This window comes from Acomys minous (assembly GCF_964271855.1).
Source record: "Acomys minous genome assembly, chromosome: 12".
Taxonomy (NCBI): Eukaryota; Metazoa; Chordata; class Mammalia; order Rodentia; family Muridae; genus Acomys; species Acomys minous.
This window is the reverse complement of record NC_140493.1, coordinates 68,137,115-68,159,082: the sequence shown is the minus strand read 5'-3', so window position 1 is coordinate 68,159,082 and position 21,968 is coordinate 68,137,115. Positions and strand designations below refer to the sequence as shown.

Below are 21,968 nucleotides of genomic sequence, written 5' to 3'. Positions count from 1 at the left end.
TAAAACACCCACCACCAAGCCTGATGGTCAGAGTTTGATCCCCAGAACCTAGTGGTGGCAAGAGGAGACTGTCCTCTGTTCTACGCGCGTGCGTGCGCGCGCGCGCGCGCACACACACACACACACACACACACACGCTCGATAAATTAAAAAACAACAGCAAACAATCATCGAACTGGGTTTCATGGAACATTTCCATAAATCAGCTCTTAAGACACAGGTTGAGGGGCTGGTGGGATGGCTCAGCGGTTAAGAGCACTGTCTGCTTTTCCAAAGGACCTTGGTTCAATTCCCAGCACCCACACGGCAGCTCACAACTGTCTGTAACTCCAGTTCCAGGGCTTCTGACGCCTTCAGACCAGTGCACATAGAATAAAGTTAAATAAATTATTTTAAAAAAGACACAATTTGAAAGTTCAAGGCCAGCTTAGGCTACATACATAGTAAGATCCTGTCTCAAAAAGGAAAATAGTAGAAAAGTCTAGGCATGCAGCTCACCTGGTAGAGTACTTGCCTAGTTTGTATAAAACCTTGGATTTAATCCCCAGCACTGCACAGAACTAAGGTGGCGGGTGGTCCAGGTCGGTAATCTCAGCACTTGAGAGGCAGAAGTAGGAGGTTTGGTGTTTACCTACATGGTGACTTTAGTGTTTGGCTTTGGTTCTTCTTCTTCTTCTTCTGAGAAGCAGTTTCTTAATGTTGAGATTGGCTTTGGACTTCTGGCCTCAGTCACTTCCTGTTTCTGCCTGCCAAGTAGCTAGGACTGCAGGCTTTATTTTTATTTTTTAATTTTGGCTATTATAAATGAAGATGCTTGGAACATTTATATACAGGTCTTTATGGATATAAATATTTAAATATATTACATCTAAATTATTCATAAAACATACATAAATTATGTAATATGTATTAAATTTCTTGTATATGCAAAGTAATCCAGATATTTACAGATAAATATCTGAGAGTGCAATTGCTAGGTCATATGGCAACTGAATGCTTAATTAGGTAAGAAATCGGCAACTTTTCCAAAGCGTTTGTGAAAATTGTAGTTGCCAGTGCTTAGCGCTGTTCCTCTCTGGGCTTTACTAGTCTGATGAATGTGCAAGTGGAACCCCAGGTCACTGTGCTTTTACTTGTATTTCCTTGATTAGGAATGGCATGTGAGTGTCAGCCTAGTGTCAGAGCGGCAGGGGGGATCAGTCACAGGACAAGAGCTGGTCCTGAAAAACAAAAACCTGGCTTGTGGCATTAATGAGTTGGAAGAATTCATTTTGTATATATCTTTTGTTAAAGTTATAAATGTCACAACTATTTTCTCATAGACTGTTCTGCCTCTGAAGTTTTTAAGGATCGGGCACAGTGGCCTCAGGCTGGACAAGAGTTCAAAATACTGAGCTACAATCCCAACTTGCCTTTCCATTTTTAAAAACATTTATGCGAGTGTGGGTACCCGTGTGCCACTGGCCATGGGTAGAGGTCAGAGGACTACTTGCAGGAATTGCTTCTGTCCTTTAAGTGGGACCCAGGGTTCTGGCTTGGCAGCACCTTTGCTCCCTAAGCCATCTGACTCCCCCCCACCTCCCCCCCCCCCCCCCCGCAGGCTGGGCGTCACTACGAAACCCCTGCCAGCTCCAAGCTGAGAGATCTGTCTGCTTCTGCCTCTTGAGTGCTGGGAATGAAGGCATTCAAGATGGTGGCTAGAGAGACGGTTCAGTGAGTAGGACAGGTGGCTGGTCTTCTAGAGGACCCAGGTTTAATCCCTAGCGCCCACATAGCTGCTCACAACAGTGTGTAACTCCAGTTTTCCTCTTTCGAATTGCATTGTACTTTAGATCTTTAACTGTAGGTTACAAATCTTTGTCATATGTTTTTTTTTCCTAAAATTCTAAAGCTTTAGATTTGCTTTCAGAGTTGTGAACCATTTCAAATTAACTTTTAATTAACTAGTTAGTTATTCCTTTATGTGTGTATGTGTGTGCGTACACACGCACGCACGCGCACTCTCTCATGTACATGTGTGCAGATGAATTCAACCTTGAATGTTGGTTGTTTCTCAGGAGTGGTCCTTTGTGGTCTCGTTGTGACCTGCAGTTTCTGGTCAGTCAGTGAGACCCAGGTTTCTGCCCGTCTACCCTTCCCCAGCACTGGAATTGCAAGCATGTGCCACCATGCGTGGCTTTTTAAAGCACAGGTTCTGGGGCTGAAACTCAGTCACGAAGCTTTGCCAGGCACACAGCCCAGCCCTTGAGTTTACTTTTTTTTTTCCATATGGTGATTTATTTTACCAGTTTTGTTCCATTGAGGCACTTTGCCAAGTTTGACAAAACCAGTTGAGTGTGTAGGTCTGTTTCTGGAATCCTTTGTAATTGCCCAGGATCTTCTTGCTCTGTCTCATGAGTGTTGAGATGCACAGCATGTGCAACCATGCTCAGCTGTGTGTTTCCTTTAGCATGCGTTGGTCATGCCAGAACATTGGACATGGAGACAATAGGAAGCATGGCTCTTTACACTTTACATATCTTGCATGTTTGATGTGTTTTATTTAATCAGAATTTCATGTTATTACTCGGCACTGGAGGCTGAGCGGGGAGTATCTTGGGGTCACCTAGAGATGCATAGTGAGAGTCTCCCCTCTCTCCGCCCCATTATGTTACTCTCATCACTGATTTCATGACGTCTTAGATAATTGGGGGCTAAAGGAAGGAAGATCAGAAAGTCAAGGTCATCCTGAGGAACTTAGCAGATGTGAGGCCAGTTTGGGCTCTATGAAACCCTATCTTTAAACCAGTAAACAAATTCTAAAAAACCAGTAGAGCTCGAGATAGTGAATGTAAGTGTTCAATTAAACGTTACAGTTTCCACAAGAAAACAGCATTTCTTTTGGCAACAAGAATTATGTTCTTGGGCTGGAGAGATGGCTCAGAGGTTAAGAGCACTGGCTGTTCTTCCAAAGGTCCTGAGTTCAATTCCCAGCAACCACATGGTGGCTCACAACCATCTATAATGAAATCTGGTGCCCTCTTGTGGCCCACATGTGTCATTCAGGCAGAACACTGTATACATAATAAATAAATATATATTTAAAAAAAAAAAAGAATTATGTGCTTTAGCTGGGCGGTTGTGGCGCACGCCTTTAATCCCAGCACTCAGGAGGCAGAGGCAGGTGGATCTCTGTGAGTTCGAGGCCAGCTTGGTCTACAGAGTTAGTCCAGGACAGCCAAGGCTACACAGAGAAACCTTGTCTTGAAAAACCAAAAAAAAAAAAAAAAAAAAAAAGAATTAAGAAGTTTCTACTGGTTGCCTCTGAGCAGGTTCTTTTAAGTTTAGTTTAATTTCCTCTTACTGTTAGTATGGTGTGTGTTTTTTGTTTGTTTGGTCTTGATTTTTTGAGACAGAGGTTCTCTGTGTAGCCTTGGCTGCCCTAGACTAGCTGGCTTTGACCAGGCTGGCCTTGAACTCACAGTGATCCGCCTGCTTCTGCTTCCCTAGTGCTGGGATTAAAGGTGTGCGCCACGCCTACTTGCCTTCACTCTTCACTCTTGCTGCCAAGCCCATCTGTCCTTTCTGAGATTATGAGCAGCCTTTTCCAGCTTGTAACCTAGACTGAAGACCAGCAGCTCTCCAGGAACCCTGCAGGCTTCAGTGGCAGACAAGCTGCGGTTAGACCATCCGCCTGCCTCTGCCTCCCGAGTGCTGGGCTTAAAGGCAACGCCCGGCTGTATGCTGTGTTTTAATATGGCAGCTTTAGTATGTGCTTAGTATGGCAGCTTTAGTATGTGCTTAGTATGGCAGCTTTAGTGAGTGCTTAATATGGTAACTTAGTATGCTTTAGTTTGGTAACTTTTTTTTTTTTTGAAATATATTTTATTAATTTATTCATATTACATCTCAATGGTTATCCCATCCCTTGTATCCTCCCATTCCTCCCTCCCTCCCATTTTCCCCTTACTCCCCTCCCCTATGACTGTAACTGAGGGGGACCTCCTCCCCCTGTATATGCTCATAGGGTATCAGGTCTCTTCTTGATAGCCTGCTATCCTTCCTCTGAGTGCCACCAGGCCTCCCCATCCAGGGGATGTGTAGTTTGGTAACTTTCCAGAATTGGTTTTCTCCTCTTCCACAACTCCTGGAATCAAACTCAAGTTGTCAGGCTCATGTGATCCTTAGCCACTGAGCCATCATGATGGCCCTGGCTAAGCAAACTGTCCCTCCCAACCCCCCCCAAAAAATCAAAATTTAAAGGTGCTTTTCAAAATTTTTTGTAAGAATTTGTTTATCTTTTTCAGGCCATAATGCAACAGGGAGATACATCCATAAAGCCCGTCCTTCAAGTCATTGTAAGTATCTGCCTGCGTGTTAGGCAGGACGGGCAGCTTTCAGCTCATATATAATTAAAAATTGCATTTGATGAAAGACATACAGTTTGTCTGCTTCCCAGAACACACTCACATTCTCTCTCCTATTCCCAGAACACACACACACACACATTCTCTCTCTCTCTCTCTCTCTCTCTCTCTCTCTCTCTCTCTCTCTCTCTCTCACACACACACACACACAGATAATATAGTTTTTTGGTTTGTTTGTTTGTTTGTTTCAGTTTTTTGGTTTGTTTTTCGAGACAAGGTTTCTCCAGGCTGGCCTTAAACTTACAGTGATCCTCCTGCCTCTGCCTCCCGAGTTCTGGGATTAAAGGCATGTGCCACCAGTCCCAGCTTGTTTTGTTTTTTGTTTTTGTTGTTGTTTTTGTTTGTTTTGTTTTGTTTGGATGAGCTTTTATTTTTGTTTTTTCAAATGAGACAGGTTTTTCTGTGTAGCCCTGGCTGTCCAGGAACTAGCTCTGTAGACCAGGCTGGCCTAGAACTCAGAGAGATCCTCCTGCCTCTGCTTCCCACGTGCTGGGATTTAAAGGTTCGCGCCACCACCTCCCAGTTTAGCTTTATTTTAATTAATTGACCCATCTTTTAGTGGGTTCTGAAATGTGTCCTATGCCCACATGCTGCTGCTCTCTCTGCATGTTCCCTGAGCAGTTCCTTGCATATATTAGGTGCCATGTTACACATGATTTTGAGATAAGGAAGAAAGAGCACAATTATTGATACTTCATTTTATATTGTTTTAAATAATGTTAGTGGAGAGAGTTTGGTGCGAGCAATCATCAATTCACTTTTGTTTCATTTGTATTTGGGTGTCAGGAGGATGGGCAAGCAGTTCATGGGTGTCAGGAGGATGGGCAAGCAGTTCATCTCGTCTTAAACTAATGGCAGATCCACTCTCCTGCCACTTAGGTTTACTTACCCTTAGGGACTGGGCAGAGAGCCTGCTTAATGAATCAACTTTTCTATCAACTTTTCTAGAACATCCGTCCCATTACTACAGGGAATAGTCCACCCCGGTATCGACTGCTCATGAGTGATGGGCTGAACACGCTCTCCTGTGAGTATGATGAATAAATCTAGGCTTTGGGAATACTTGAATAACCGCAGCATACCCTGCCCTTTGATTGCAGCCTTCCGAGCCCCCGAAGCCCACGCTGGCAGGGGGCTTTGTTCAGGCAGAGTTGCCGCTGGCAGAGAGCCGTTCTGACAATAGGCTGGATATAGTGGAAAGCTGCCATTCAGCTTAATTAATTTCCTCTAACTGGTGTTGTATGTTTTCTTTGATTAATTTCCCTGAGGATAGTATTGACATTTTGTGAATGTGATGGGTGAGCTGTCCTGTACTTCCTTTTTCCGGAGTTTTATTTCTGTCCTAGAAGCTTTAAAAAAGAAGATGAGGGTCCTTCCGGAATATTCGCCTGTTGTCTGTACTCACAGTGTTGAAGACCTTCATTTTCCCCAGAAACTGGAATGACAGTAAAAATGATTTGAGGCCTTTGAGGAACAGATAGTATTTAGGGGTAGCCACAGATTTTAACATGGGGCTGATTTAGTCTGTTTTCCTCTATGCAAAGTCTGGGGAGTTTTAAATAGCTGCATTTAATGAGTTTTCCTGTGATCGCCTTTAGATTAAGACCAGGAGGACTTGGAGACTGACGCGCTCTCTCTGTTTTGCAGCGTTCATGTTGGCCACACAGCTGAACCCTCTTGTTGAAGGGGAGCAGCTGGCCAGCAACTGTATCTGCCAGGTCAACCGATTCATCGTCAACACCCTGAAAGATGGGAGGTATGCGCTTCCCCTGGCTTGCCTGTGCGGTGGAATTCAGGGAGGGGTGTGGACAGTCAGCCAAGAGCTTCCGCTGAACTCGGGGCCCAGCGGTGGCGGCAGGCGGGGAAGTCCCAGAGAACAGATTGAAATTGAATGCATAGCTCTACTTATTTCTGGTTTCTTCAGCATTATTGTAATATCTTTTAATGAAGAGGTCACTTACTACAGCAACAAGAAACATTTAATTATGCAGTCTGCTTCCCTTTTTGTCATCGTGAGTCTTTTCGTAGTAAATGTGTTGAGCCGATGTAGAATATGGTTTAGTCGCAAGATGTTATGTGCTAGAAATACAGTGTGAGCAGAACTGTTTTCCCATTGCTAAAGACTTACTTTAGAAAAGAAAACTTTATTTTAGGGAGAGGTTTATATACTTTTTCTCATTTTTTATTTTTAATGATAGAATACAACCAAAATGCACGGGAACCGAGTATGATTAACATTTCAGTGCTGGAGAAGCAGTGCCACTGTGTTGTAGCACCTGGATATATGTGTTTGTGCATTTTTAAAGATTTATTTATCTTATTGTGTGGGTGTTTTGTCTTCATGTGTGCCTGGACAGCAGAAGAGGTGTACTGCTGCAGACAGTGTGAGCTGCCGTGTGCTTGCTGGGAACTGAACTCAGGACCTTTGGAAGAACAGCCAGTGCTCTTGACCACTGAGCTCCAGCCCCGTTACCTGTATATTTTTAAACACGTTTTTCTCCAGTTTATATTAATTGGCTATGTCTATATTATAACTTTTTTAAAATGTTTATTTATTTATTATTATTTACACAGTATTCTGCCTGCATGTGAGCCATTAGGCCAGAAGGGGGCACCAGATCTCCTTATAGATGGTTGTGAGCCACCATGTGGTTGCTGGAAACTGAACTCAGGACCTTTGGAAGAACAGCCAATGCTCTCAACCTCCGAGCCATGTCTCCAGGCCCTATATTATAATTTCAACATTTAACCTTTTTATTGTTAATTTTGGATATCTTTTATAAAATTCAATTTAAGATTTGATTGGTAAGTTTATACTTGGTCTTAATTTAATTTTTTTTTTCTGGTTTTTTTGAAACCGGGTTTCTCTTTTAGTCCTAGCTATCCTGGACTTGCTTTGTAGACCAGGATCCGCCTGCCTCTACCTCCCGAACACTGGGATTAAAGGCGTGGTTGTGAGCAGCCTTGGGGGTGTTGGGTTCTCTGCAAGACCTGCAAGTTCGCTTAGCCACCTAGGCATCTCTTCTCCAGCACATGTGTGTGTTTGCATGTGTGTTTATTGTGGCTTTGTTTTGCTTTCTTCTGTTTCTGTCATAAACTGATAGTTTCTGTTTTTATGGTTTTGTTTTCTGTGTTTTGGTGTTTTGTTTGTTCATTTGTTTGTTTTTTGAGACAGGGTTTCTCTGTGTAGCTCTGGCTGTCCTGGAACTAGCTCTGTAGACCAGGCTGGCCTTGAACTCAAGAGATTCTCCTGCCTCTGTCTCCCAAGTGCTGGGATTAAAGGTGAATGACACAGATACTTTATAATTTTGGTTGTGAGCCTAGCCTTTAACGGCTGAGCCATCTCTCCAGCCCAACCAAGATATTCAAAGTAGGTTAGTATTGTTAGCACCCTCCAAAATAAAGCAAATCTTAAAGTGGTCTCTGATGTGTTAAACAACCGATAGCCAGGACCTTGGGGAAGCCGGATACTACTGAGCTATATCCCTAGCCCCGGTCGCCGCCGCCGCCGCCGCCTTTTCCTCCTCCTCTTCCTCCTCCTCCTCCTCTTCCTCCTCCTCCTCCTCCTTCAGTTCTTTTAAGATTTATTTATTTATTTAATGTATGTGACTGCTATAAAGCAGGCCAGAAGAGGGCACCAAATCTCATTATAGATGGTTGTGAGCCACCATGTGGTTGCTGGGAATTGAACTCAGGTCCTCTGGAAGTGCAGGTGCTGCTCTTAACCTCTGAGCCATCTCTCCAGCCCCCCAGTTGCCTTCTTTATAGTCACACTTTATTCAGGTTACCTGTGCATTCTTTTTAGCTTACCTTTTGTCTCTTTGGCTATACTTCTTTCGTTTGTTTATATCTATGTCCTTCCTTCCTTCCTAATCTCATTCTAAGGATCTGAATTTGACCCAAAAATCCAGGTGGAATAGCATGAGTTCATACTGTTCAACCCTGCTGTTCCCTGGCTTGCCAGCCTAGCCTAATTGGGAATCCCCAGGTGAGGCAGGGAGAGACTGACTCAAAAAATAAGGTAGGTGGCTGGTGGAATGGGTCAGTGGATAAAAATGCTTGCTGCAAGCCTGAGGCCCTTGTTCAATCCCATGACCCACGTGGTGGCGGCAGGAGAGAACCCGCTCTCCAGAAGCAGTCCTCTGAGCCTCGTACATGCATGCACACTTGCACACAGTAATTAATAATGTTTAGGAGAAAAACAGGATGGAGATTGGGAATGGACGTCATCTGGTGAGATGCTTGCCTAGCACTCACACTGACCCTGGGTTTGGTTGGCAGCACCGTGTGAACCAGCTGCATGCTTGTGATCCGGGTGTTCTTTGGTGGCCAGGAGGATCTGAAGGTCAGGGTCATCTTATTATAACAAATTCTAGGCCAGCCTGGGCTACATGAGACTTTGTCTCAGAACAAAGGAAAAACCAAGGTGGATGGCTCCTGAGTGTTGTCACCTAAGTTGTCCTCTCGCCTCCACATGCATGTGCACAAATATGTGTGCTGCAAAAGTGCACTCAAGCACACAGACACCTGTGTACACTCCCCCAAAAGAACCTGTGACCTAAAAGTGTGATCTCAGCGAGACCATTGTACTTAGAGGATTTCAGGTTTGTAGTTACTGCTGTGCACTTGCTGTGGTCCGTTCTGAGGTCAGTTCCCTGTGTGACGACCTGGTGCCCTGAGGAGGCGCAGCTGAGGAGCAGAACACACACTGAAAGAACAGTGCCGGACACCATAGTGGGTGTGTGCCCTCGGGAAGCGTTATTTCACACGCCCTCCTGTGCGCTGGTCTGGTTTATACCAGCTTCCAGAGACACTTGTGTGATGTTCCTGTGTGACCGAGCAGTACTTTTGCTACGGTAGAATCTTGTATTCTTAATTCCTTTTTCCAGTGCTGGGGATAAAACATGGGGCTTCTAGCATATTAGGGAGCACTCTTTTAGCCTGGTTTGCTGGCCGCCCCGCCGCCTCTGTCAGTTTTAGTTAGTCTCTGAGCTGCCCTGGCTGGCCTTTAGTTTGTGGTGCTCCGGCCACTTTGACATCAGCTGGGGTTATAGGAAGGCACCATGACCCTTGGCCAGCGGACCTTGCACTGTCGATAACTGGCCTATGATCTTCAAAATCTCTAACATGCAAATAATGGTTGTTTGACTGTTTTTAAGTATTGAATGTTGTATCAGTTACCTTAGGGAAGGGGTCATCTGGGTTCACGTGCCACGTGCACGTGGTCACACTGCAACCAGAGAGGAAGCCGAAGCAATGAACACTACTGCTCAGCTCAGGCCTCCTTTTCCTTCGCTCCATAGAATGGCGCTGCCCACGTTTATGGTGGGTCTTCCCACCTTGGCTAACTTAACCTAAAGACCCCTTCACGGGCATGCGCAGAGACCTGCCTGCTGTGGTTCCCCATGCTGTCAAGTTGACGGGGTCAGCTGTTGGTGTGTAATGTGACTGTGACCTGTTTTTCCTTGGGTTTTGAGCTGACTGTTTGAGTTTATCTTTGGCTCTTAGTTTAATGAATTCAGTCTATTTTATGACTCCCTTCTGGGAAGTATCACTCTCTCGGCTCAGGCTTGCTTGTGTGCCAGGTCCTTTGTCTTTGTATGCCTCAGTCCTTTCATTTCCTACGTTGTGTGTTGAATTGCCCCCGTGCGGCTTCCTCTTATCTTGTACATGCTTAATACAAACAGTTCTGGACAGTTCTGCCAGACGCATCTTCGCGCCAACCTGCCTGCCCGGGAGCTGCCGTCTTCTGCTGCAGGCTGTCTTGAGTGCTGCAAGCAGTGTGTCTGGCTTCTAGAACATGGCTGTGGGAGAGGCTGAGCGCTCTTCTGGGGTCAGCTTCAGCCCTTGCTGAGAGACTGCCGCGGCTTCTCTCCGCTGAGGAGGAGTTCTGCTCATGGCTCCCCCTGGACTCACACCACAACATGGCGAATGACATGTCTGTTCCTTCATACTTCTGCACGTGTGTCTGAACAGATAGGCATCTAGGTTTATTCCGTACTTACTTTTTAACTTAGTTATTTTATGTGAATGGGTCTTTTTTGCCTGAGGGTGGGGGTGGGGTGGGGGGGAAGGGAGGGAGGGAGAGTGCACACGAAGAGGTCAGAATATAACTTTGAAGTTGGTTCTTTCATTGAGCTCTGGCCCCAGGCTTATGCAGCAGGTGTCTTTACACGCTGAGCCATGCTACCAGTCTGTTTTAGTGTTTGTAAATGTAAAAAGGTGTGAGTGTTTGTGTTTGGTATGCGCTCCTTTACACACTCGGATACCTATACCACTGCATCTTACTCCCTTGAGAGTCTCTTGCTGAGCCCAGAGCTCACAGGTTTTTTTGCTAGGCTGATGGTTAGAGAGCTCCAACCACCCTGCCTCCAGCCCTCTAGACTGGGGTGACAGACCCCACCAGTCAGCTCTTCAGACTGGTGCTGGGATCCAAATTTGGGGCCTCATGCTTGCACACACTCTCTTACTCACTGAGTGGTCTTCCCAACCCCTACTTTTTTCTTTAAAAATTTTGGGGGTATATGTATTTCTTTTTTAATTTTATGCGTATAGGGGTTTTTGTCTGTTGCATGTATGTCTATGCACTGTGTGTGTGCCTGATGTCCATTGGCTCCTCTGGAACTGGAGTTGTAGACAGTAGGAGCCATCATGTGGGCACTGGGAATCAAACCTGGATCCTCTGGAAGAGCAGCCAATGCTCTTAACCTCTGAGCCATCTCTCCAGCATCCGGATACTTTGTCCTTTGATATTTGCTTGCTTGTTTGTGGAAGCGCTTAGTAAAGCAGGCAGGTTTAGCTCTGTTGTCTGTTTGTATATGGTATTTTGGGGTATTTCAAAAATCCATATTTACATTTGTCCCATTTCCCATTATGACCCTTGATAATAGTGCTATAAAGAAGCTTTCTGACTGAATTTTTTTTTTAATCCTACACTCTTAAGACCATATTTGAGTATTTATGGTGAAGCTTATTTTTCCATATGGCATGAGTGAGGAATCTGACTTAGTTTCTTTTCCAAATGGGTAGTACTTATTTTGTGTATGGAAAAGGCTCTCATGCAGCCCAGGCTGGCCTCTAACGTAACCAAAGGATGACCTTAAGCTAAGAGTTTTGGTAAGCCTGGCTGGTATGCACGATGCTGGGGATTGAAACTACGTAGTCAGCCCTGAGCTGTGAGTGGTTTTCACCCGTGCTAGACATTTAACCCAGGGCCTCACACATGGCGGGCAAGCACTCTAGCACTGTGTTGTGTCTCGCAGTGTGTTGTACGTTTTAAAAGGTTTGCACAAATTACTCTTGATACGCCTGGGATGTGGTTCAGCTGGTAGCGTGCTTGCCTGGCATGCATGAGGCCCTGTAAACGCGGGCACAGTGGCACACCCCGTAATCCCACCGCGTGGAAGGTGGAAACAGAAGGTGTAGAGGCTCGTAGTCATCCTCAGCTATAGAGAGCCCGAGGCCAGCCTCATACCTCATTACATTGAGATTCTACCAAAAAGCCACCAACAAACAAAATTACTCTGTAACTATGGACATTTGGTAGTTGGTGGCAAGCGCAGCAGTAATGAATTTGCCATTTCCCCCCAATCTGATCATGTGTTCATCTGACACTGACAATTTTTGAAAGTATAAAATTATTTTGAACACGTCACAGTTAAACAGTCATTATCACAATTAACTTTAGAACTTTTTTTATACTCATAAACCCTACTATGACCTTTAGCAACAATCCCAAATCTGAGTCCCAGGGGCCACTGATCTTGTTTCTCTTAGGTTTCTCTATCTGTACATTTTATGTAAGTGGAGTCAGTAATACTTGGTCTTTGTGACGCTTCTTTATTTAGCATAGTATTTTCAGGGCTGGATTATAAAGATGTCACTGTGTCATTCCCCTTTGTTGTGGGGTATTCTGTTGTACAGTCAGATCACATTTTGCTTACTTTTTGTTTTGTTGGTGGTGGTTCTGGGGTCAGCACACAGGCCAGGCTACATCCTCTGCGCTCTCTTCAGTTAGAGACAGGGTCTTGCTAAGTTGCCTAAGCTGGCCTTGAATTGAGACCACCGTGCTTCAACTTTCCAGTTAATTGGGGTTACAGACCTGGTCCTCTAGGCCCAGCACGTGTTGCTTATCTTGTTTTTCAGTTTATGTGGTTGGCCCTCTTTCTGTGGATTCTCAGTCCATGTATTCATCTGGTGACTGGCGAGAAGTATTCGGGGCAAATACTGCATCTGAACTGAACATGTACAGATATTTTCTTGTTATGCCCAAATAATACAGTGTGGCATAATTTGCATCATGTTGGGTATCGTAATTAATGTAGAGATGATTTAAAGCTTATGAGAGGATGCCAGTTAAATGCAGGTACTACCTTGGTCCGTGTACAGATCCTGCTGGGAGTGGTGTCCTGGTGAGATGGACACGGAGGGGGGAAACGTATCTAGGAGAGAAGTTGCTGGTTTAGATCCTGACTTGAGCTAACTAATGAAGAATTACCAGGCTGCTTTCCCAAACAGCTGCGCCCATCCGCCATCTCCCAGCAAGGCCGGGGCGGGCCATCTACACATCCTTCACAGCCCCTAGAATTGTGTGCTGCCAGAATACCATCTGTATTCTAGAAGCATTCGGCAGTTTTCATCTTTTTTCTTTCATATGACTTTTAAGGGTTGTATCAAGTTCAAAAACCAAGCAGAGGTCTCCTCTCAAGGCATGTAATTGCATTAAATTGATATATTTTGACATTGGGTCTTTTCATCCAAGAATATGATATCTTACCATTTAAAGTCTTGGATTTTCTAGTCAATTCGCTCTTTATTATAATATGTATGTTGTTTATTAGTCACTTGTTTCTTTGAGTTTTTTTAGATTTGTATATTTGCACGACACATGCATGTGGTGAGTTTTTGGTTCTTTATATTTGTATATTTATTTGTGCAGGGCACATGTATGTAGGCACACATGCTATAGCATTTACTTAAATGTGTTGCCATTGGGAGGGGGCGTGTGTATGTGGTGCCTGTCCTGTGTGTGGTGCGTACCGTGTGTGTGTGTGTGTGTGTGTGTGTGTGTGTGTGTGTGTGTGGTGTGTGCCATGTGTGGAAGTGAGAAAACACCTTTCAGGAGTTGGTGCTCTTCTTTCACTGTAGCCTTCAGGGAGCAAACTCCGCTGTGAGGTTTGTTCAGCCAGTGCTTCCACTCCCTGAGCCACTGAGCCGTCTTACCAGGCCTGTTTCTTTGTTTTTAATGGCTCTGAATCAGTTAGCACAGTTAAAGCAATGTTGACAGTAGTGTATCAGCAGGCACCTCTTTTCTCCCTGGTAGTAATGGACATGCCTTTGGGTTTCTTGTTCCGCGTAGTTTATCTTGTAAAGTACATGTACTGTGCCATGTCCAGAACCTGTGTTAGGTCCTTCCTGCTTGGGCTTTATAGGAACAGCTCTTGAACTTTTTGAAAAGCTTTTACTACAGCTTGATATAATCGTACTATTTTTAATCCTTTAATAGTATGAATTATTTTAACAGATTAATATTGAACTATTCTTTCATTTTTACATAATAAATCCTGCCTTAAAAATAATCCTCTTAGCTTCCTTTCTCTATTTTCAGATCTGTTTTATATTTTGCGTGATTTTGAACATTTATAAAAGTAGACAGACTACACAGTGGAATTGAGTCCCCGTACAGCCCTGCACATCATTTCAGGTTACCACATGACACCAGGTCCTGCTCTCTAATTTTTTTCACATATACTCTTGATAATTTTGAAGTAAATATCAGATATATTATATCATAGATGGGAATATTTTAGCTTTTTAAAAATATATTTTATTAATTTATTCATACTACATCTCAGTTGTTATCCCATCCCTTGTATCCTCCCATTCCTCCCTCCCTCCCATTTTCCCCTTACTCCCCTCCCCTATGACTGTGACTGAGGGGGACCTCCTCCCCCTGTATATGCTCATAGGGTATCAAGTCTCTTCTTGGTAGGTTGTTTTTTTGTTTTTGTTTTTTTTTTAATTTTTTGAAAGATTTATTTATTACATATACAGTCCTCTGCCTGCATGTACACTTGCACACCAGAAGAGGGCACCAGATCTCACGATAGATGGTTGTGAGCCACCATGTGGTTGCTGGGAATTGAACTCAGGACCTCTGAGCCATCTCTCCAGCCCTGGTAGTTTCTTTGTTTGTTTGTTTGTTTTTTAATGATGAACTATCTTAAAAAATAAGTACTGGGCTGGGGAGACAGCTGAGTTAGTAAAGCGCTTGCCTCCCAGCACTTGGGAGGCAGAGGCAGGCAGAGCTCTGTGAGTGTGAGGCCAGCCTGGTCTACATGGTGAGTTCTAGGATGGCCAGGGATACCTAGAGAGGAGCTGTCTATAAATGAATGAAGAAAAAAAATTAAAAATATGGTGGAGAGTAATGGAAGAAAACACCCAGCTTACTGGTGTCTTGGCCTCCGGCTTGTGCACACACGTGTAGCACACATACCACACAGACATGCACTCATTCGGGTACTGCAAACCTCCACATTAGGTACCACTTACTGGATAAAGTAAATATCCAGTTAGTGTTCAGTTTCCAGCTACTCGTGCATGGATGTGTAATGCTTGTATGTGCGTGTGTCTGTATGTGTTTGTATAGTAGATTTACATATCAGTAGCTTGGTGGTCTAGAAACCGTCTAATACCCATGTTTTTCTCCTTGTATCTTTTCCCTGTGATGTTTATTTCTGTGATGTTTATTTCTATTTTCTCCTTGTATCTTTTCCCTGTGATGTTTATTTCTGTGATGCCAGGTCATTTGGTCCTTACAGTTTCCCGTAGCCTCTATTTTGTTGATGGTGTCCTTGCAAGGATCACCCATGTTCTCTGTAAACTGGATTTGGTGTGTTACTTCAGTATGCTGTTACCTTCATCTTGGTATATTTCATTTAATACGTGTATGCATTACAAGATGAAATATACTTTTTTTAGATTTTATTTTAAATTTATGTTTATGAATGTTTTACCTGCATGTATGTGTACCACATGGGTGTCTGGTGCCTACATAGGTCAGGTGAAGGAGTCCAGATGGTTGTGAGGCACCATGGGACCTGGAAATCAAAGCCAGGTCCTCTGGTATTATATGTGTGTGCCTCCTTGAGGTTATGTCCACATGTACATATTGGGGGGGGCACTTTGGAAGCCAGAGATATCATCTCCCCTGGAGCTGGGTAAAGGCAGCTCTGAGCTGCTAAGTGTCGGTGCCGGGAAGCAAACTTAGGTTTTCATAAAAACACATGCACTCTGAGCCATCTCTCCAGCTCTAGACAGTTTGTGTTTTGCTTTGTTCAGTGGTTTTCTGTTTTAGTTTTGGTTTCTGGAATATGATGTCATGTAGCCCAGGCTGGCCTCGCACTGAGGCAGTCCTGGAGCTCCTGATCCCAAGTGCTGGAATTACAGGCATGCGTCACCACACTTGGCTTAGCAGATCGGTCATCAGATTCTCAGTTGCAGATCTTCTTTTTTTTTTTTTCCAGGCTTATTTTATGGAAGCATACCCCTGATAGGATGACTTGGTAAAGGTAGCACATACTAAATAATTGCATGATAAAGCCCAGCATTTGGCAGCCAGACTACACAAAGCAGTAAAACATGGTTGTTGCTAAATCCTTGCTCAAATTTCCCACCTGTTGTTATTAAGAAAGAAAATCCCAAACATTCAATGAAGACTCAGGAGCCAGATGCTGGGGTGAAAGCCTGCTAGCTCAGAGAGGCAGAGAGAGCACCCAGCTGGCCTTCCTCCTCAGCTCATGCCCCAGAAGGAAACGGCCCGTTTCTCCTTCTCCACGCTGTCTCAAATACCCTTCAACCAATGCCCCTCCTTTCTGCTTTCTTTGTGTGTCTCTATCCGTCCTCTTACTGTGTTCCCCCCCCCATGTTCACTTCCTGTCAACTGGTTGCTTGCTCTGCCTCTTGACCTAGGATTAACTTGATTTAACTGTTTACAGAAAGCTCTTTAGTGTGCTAGGACTGAGCCACACCACAAGTGCTTGTTAACAGTAAACAGAAAGCTCTAGGAGCAAAGACTGAGCCATACCACAATCAGAAGTGTTTTTACGGTTAGCAATCTAGGTGTTCACAGTAGGATTAAATACCCTGCAGCACCTGCTCCTTTCGCTTGCCCCAGTCATTTTGTCTCTGCTGTCATCCTCCCTGGTGTCGCTTATGTGACCTTTAAATTCCATTTTTCTGTTGTAATTTGTTATTTTTTCCCAGTTTTTATGTATGTACATGTGGGGGGTGTGCGTGTGTCCTTTGACAATTGTACATGAACATGTTGGCCCAAGGTTTCAGAGTCATTGTCCTTAACCGCCTTTTTCCTTCTGGGTTATTCTTGGTGGCAGGGTCTCAGTCAAGCTCAGAGCCCTCCACTGTAGCTGGTCTTGCTAGCTAGCTTGCTCTGGAGATCCCCTTTCTTAAAGATGGAATTACAGGTGAATTACCACATCCACCTCTCTTTTCTGTGGGTTTCTGGGCATCTGAACTCTGGTGCTCACACTCAGTATACACAAGCACTGTAGCGCTGAGCTATCTGTCTCTTCACACCAGATGAGATCATGGCATCTTGTCCCAGTATGTATTAAATGACATCGTTGTCTGTTGCTTAATTAAGCACTGTGGCTGGCTACCTGCCTTTATTGAAAGTGCAGTCTGGCAGAAAGAAAACAATCACTAATTAATATAGAACTTAAAACTAAGAGAGTGTTCCAAAGCAATGAAGTCATGGATGCAGTTGGACAAAGAAACCCTGTGTAAGTAAGAGGCCAGGGAGGTGTCTTTTGAGATGATATTTGAGATGGGGTTGGAGGGGTGCAGCTCTGTGATAGAGCATTCGCCTAGCATGAATAAGTCCCTGGTTCAATTCCAAGTTTGAGATAAGAGCTAAAAAGTGAATATTAGATGAAGCAGAGTTGGGGCGGGGAGCGCAGTCAGAGGACTGCGTGTAGCTCGGTGGCAGGAGGAAGCGCAGCGCGTGCTGGAAACGGAGAGAGAACAGCTGGGCTAGAGGGTAGCAAGCCAGACCACATGAAGACTTGTAAGCATTTTAGAAAGAATTGGCATGTGTGTGCGCATGCCTATATCTGTGGTTTGAGATAGGTATATTGGCCTGGAACTTGATGCTTGTGCTAGGATGACGGCCCAGCAAGGCCCGGCTCCTTCCATCTGTCTTCCCACCTCTCTGGCTCCGGAACTGTGAGCACGTGCTGCCACATTGCACTGTTTTTGTGGGTTTTAGGGATCAAAGTCAGGTCCCCTTGCCTGCGCAGCAAGCTCTTCTCACTAAGCTGTTTCTCCGCCGCCAATAATTACGTTTTTAAGATGTCTACTGTCATTATTGCTTTTCACTGGGAAAAAGTAATGGTTTGGATAAGTACGTGCTTCTGAAAACAGGGTCTCTCTGTGCTGCAGGATTTTGTATTTAGCAGTCTACATTCTGCCGCTGCCTCCATGAGGATAATGGCATGTGGCATGGTACCCTATGTAATTAAGGAACTAGATGGGACATGAGTGCCCCTGTAATCAATAAAAACAAAACACTGATGATGTGGGGAAAGAGTAAGTAAAGTATTTACGTGGGAATTAACACTTCTCAAGTTATTCAAGAATGAGAAAAGGCTGATTAAAGGTTACAGTCTTAGCCAGGCGATTAGTCAAGTAACTTAGTAGCTTATTTGAAAGGCTCCTGAGTTTTTTATCCTAACGTGTCTGTCTGTCTGTCTGTCTCTGCAGGAGAGTAGTTATTTTGATGGACCTGGAAGTTGTGAAATCAGCTGAAGCAGTTGGAGTAAAGCTTGGGAACCCAGTGCCCTATAACGAAGGTAAATCCTCCTTACAGGTTGCAGCCCTTACAGGTTGGATTCTGCTTCTTAGATCCAGATCGCTACCTAGTGACTTACTCTTAATAAAATAGTGATTTGTGGGGCTAAAAAGCATGTTATTCTGGTTTTTGTTATTATTTCATTTTTTTTAATTCTGAAGAAATGATATATGAATAAATAAGGAGAAATCTTGGAAAGAATGTAATGGTCATTCTGTGAGAAGTTGACATGTGTGCGTGGAAGTTACAGACCAAAGGTGGAGCCTTCCTCCGTCACCTGCTGCCTCATTTCTAGACAGAGAGTCTCCTACAGAACCTGGTGCTCGCTGACCTGGACGCTCCAGGGATCTGAACTTGGCTTCTCAAGACTGAGTGGCAAGCTCTTTACTGACTGAGCACCCCGCCCCAAGAAGTGCCTTTTCTGTGGACCAGGCTGGCCTCAAACTCAGAGATCCACTGGCCTCTACTTCCTTAGTGCTAGGACTAAAGGCGTGCGCCACTGCCACCGCCACCAGCTGTTTTAATATTTAAGTAGCCCTTACTGGCCTTGAACTTCCGGCTTCCCCCCTGAGTGGTGGGATTACAGATACGTGCCACCGCGTCTGACTCACAGTGCTGCTAAAGCTGCTCCCAAACGCTGTAGCTGAGGATGACCTTGCACTCTCCATCCTTTGCCTCTGTCTCCCAAATATAGGTGTGCCAGGCCTGGGCCACCATGGCTAATAACAACCTTTGTCTCTTGATGGCAACATTGTTTCTTGTACAAGTTTGAGGCCAGCCTAGACCACAAGAGACCCAGTCTCAAGCCAAAGCCTTTGGTCTTTGTCTTGTTCTTCCTGGGCAGCCCGGAACCTTGCACCATTAAGTATTGTTAGAGCTGAGAGAGGTGTTCGTGGCTGTAACCCTGGCGGGCTGTAATCCCTGATTCTGGTGGCTGAGTCAGGAATTTTGAGGCCAACACTCACTACATAGTGAATTTCAGGCTAGCCTGTGCTACAGAATGGCACTCTGCCTCAGACCCCTCCTCCCAAAACTTTGTGAATTTAATTGTTAACTTCATGTACATTGATTGGTGTTTTGCCTCCATGTATGTGTGTGTGAGGTCGTCAGATCTCCTGGAATTGGAGTTAGGGGCCTTCGTGAGCTGCCATTGTGTGCTGGGAATTGAACCCCTCAGTCCTTTGGAGGAGCAGCCAGTACTCCTAACCACTGAACCAACTCTCCAGCCCGAAATTTAAACTGTTTTATGTATGCATGTCAGCATATATGTGGAGGTCAGAGGGCAAGGCTGCAGAATCTGTTCTTTCGTGTCATAGTGTGGGATCCAGGGCTGGAGTTGCTTGGATGCTTCTTACCCCTGCGTCTCACGCTGGCCAAGCCTGGCCTCTGCCTGCCTGGGCTTCACAAGCCAGTATGCCCGGCTTAAGAATGAATTTTGTCAAATATTTTTTCTGTATCTATTAATAACTGAATGCCTTTCCTATTTCAGTTAACTAATATGGTGAATTATAATGATTGGTTTTTGGATGCTAGAGCAACCTGGGATTTCTGGGATAAGGCTGGATTTACGGTGTGTTATCCTTTTTGCATATTTGGATTTGCTTTGCCGAGTCTACCTGATTTGATTTTGTTTCGTATTTTTTTGCATCTCTGTCCACGAAAGAGTTTTTTTTTAAAGATTTAATTTTACTCTTTTTAATTATGCTTGTGTGTGCCTGTGCCTGCAGGGCAGAAGTGTTAGGTTCCCTGGTAAGTTACAGGGGTGATGAGCTGCCTGGTGTGGGTGCTAGGAACTGAGTGTGGGTCCTCTGCAAGAGCGGCACATGCTTTTAGCCACTGGGCCGTTCCCTCGGCCCCCTAAGGGGAGTTCTAATCTATAGCTTCTCGTGCCAGTTTGGTTTTGATATCTAAGTAATCCTGACCTCACAGGGTGACCTGGAGACTACTCGTTTGTGCATTTTCTAGGTTCATGTAGGATCTCAATCTCTCTCTCTCTCTCTCTCTCTCTCTCTCTCTCTCTCTCTCATTTTAAAGATTTTTATTTATTTATTATGTATGCAATAGCTATGTCTGCATGTACACCTGCAGGCCAGAAGAGGGCACCAGATCTCATTATAGATGGCTGTGAGCCACCATGTGGTTGCTGGGAATTGAACTCAGGACCTCTGGAAGAGCAGTCAGTGCTCTTAACCGCTGAGCCATCTCTCCAGCCCTGAATCTTTATTTCTTAATTAAATGTTCAGTTGAATTTACCAGTGATGCCTAGTCCCAAAGGCTTCCCCAGCCTTGCTGCCTCAGCCACCTCTGTGCCACATGCCTGGCTCATACAACAAAATGCTCTTTTACAAGTGCATTCGGTTTATAAATGTGGAGGTCTTTCTTACAGATCTTTTCTGTTATTGATAATTTAATTCCCTTATGATCAAGCACGTGTGTGTCTCAAATCCATTAAATGTATAGTCTTATGTTTGTGCCTCGGACTGTGGTTCCTTTTGGTAGACTGCACACCTGAAGAGACTGTATGCAGTTGTACAATTTTGTCGATTCTTCCTGAGTGTCTGCTTGCTGGCTGTGTCCTCGGGAGAGGAATACTGGGCTGTATTTGTGGATGTACATTTCTCTTGCAGTTCTCTTTGCCCTCTTCCTATATTGTGGATAGCTATTTAGAATAACTGCTTTTGATGATTCAGCCCGTTAGAATGCCTCTCTTGACCCACTTGGATAGTCACGTAACCAAACCACGTCACCTTTTCAAGTCAGTGCTATCTTGATATGCCTTTTCCCATGGTCTTATTTCTAATGCGTTTATATCATTAGCACAACTTTGTGTTAGTTTGAACTATTTAAGCAATATATAGGTATGTCTTGCTTCTTTGGTCCAATTTGATGATCTCTGCTTACCTTGGGAATCCGCTCTCTTCTTCTATAATATAGGCCTCAAGTGCCTTAACTCAGGGAGCCTTCTCAGTTCCCAATTTATACTTCCCCCCTTTGAGACACTATGTGTTCTGACTAGCCTAGCACTCTGTCTACCAGAATGGCCTGAGACTCACAGAGCTCTACCTGCCTTTGCCTTCTGAGCCCTGGGGTTAAAGGCCTGCACTTCCGCATCAGGTCCCATGCGCCCTGGGCCCCCGGCCTCTCTGCCTCCCAAGTGCTGGGGCTGAACGTGTGCACCACCACTGCCCGGTGTGTGCCTTTCATCTTTTAATAGAGATTTAGACTATTTACATTTAATATAGTTGTTGATATGACTGATTTAAAACTATCTCCATGGTATCTTTTTTCTCCCCTCATGCCTTCCCCTTCTTTCCTTTCTGTGCTAAGATTTGAACCCATGGCCTCATGCCTGCTAGGCTGTACCCACTGAGCTGTATCCCTAGTTCTGGAGTTTTGTTTGTTTGTTTCTGTCTCTGTTGGTTTACTGCTATAACCTTAGTCTCTCTAGCTGTGCTGTGGTGTTTACCGTGTGTGTGGCTTTAGCTTACCATAGCCTGTCACTAGGCTCGGCTGTGCCACTTCATAAAGTGTAGTGGGAAAACCCTGTCAGCCTGTCTGTCAGGAAGCTAACAATTTGTTGCTTGCTCGTATTTTTTTTTAAACTGTTTTAAGTGTGATTGTGCCTGGGTTTTGTTTTGAGATGGGGTCTCTACTTGGCCTAGCTTGGTCTTGAACTTGCTGCAACCTTTCTGCCT

The 21,968-nt window shown here is 44.6% G+C and overlaps 1 protein-coding gene across 2 annotated transcripts in view; it reads left to right on the top strand.

Annotated features, from left to right (window-relative positions):
* Positions 1 to 21,968, top strand: part of RPA1 (replication protein A1) — a 55,832-nt gene that overhangs the window by 2,550 nt on the left and 31,314 nt on the right. The window contains exons 2-5 of one of the 2 annotated variants that reach the window (XM_084802794.1): positions 4,287 to 4,337; positions 5,355 to 5,433; positions 6,054 to 6,162; positions 18,186 to 18,274. In XM_084802794.1, coding sequence (XP_084658920.1) covers positions 4,287 to 4,337; positions 5,355 to 5,433; positions 6,054 to 6,162; positions 18,186 to 18,274 — 328 coding nt within the window. The remainder of the gene's footprint in view (positions 1 to 4,286; positions 4,338 to 5,354; positions 5,434 to 6,053; positions 6,163 to 18,185; positions 18,275 to 21,968) is intronic. The other variant, XM_084802795.1, reaches the window with a different exon arrangement.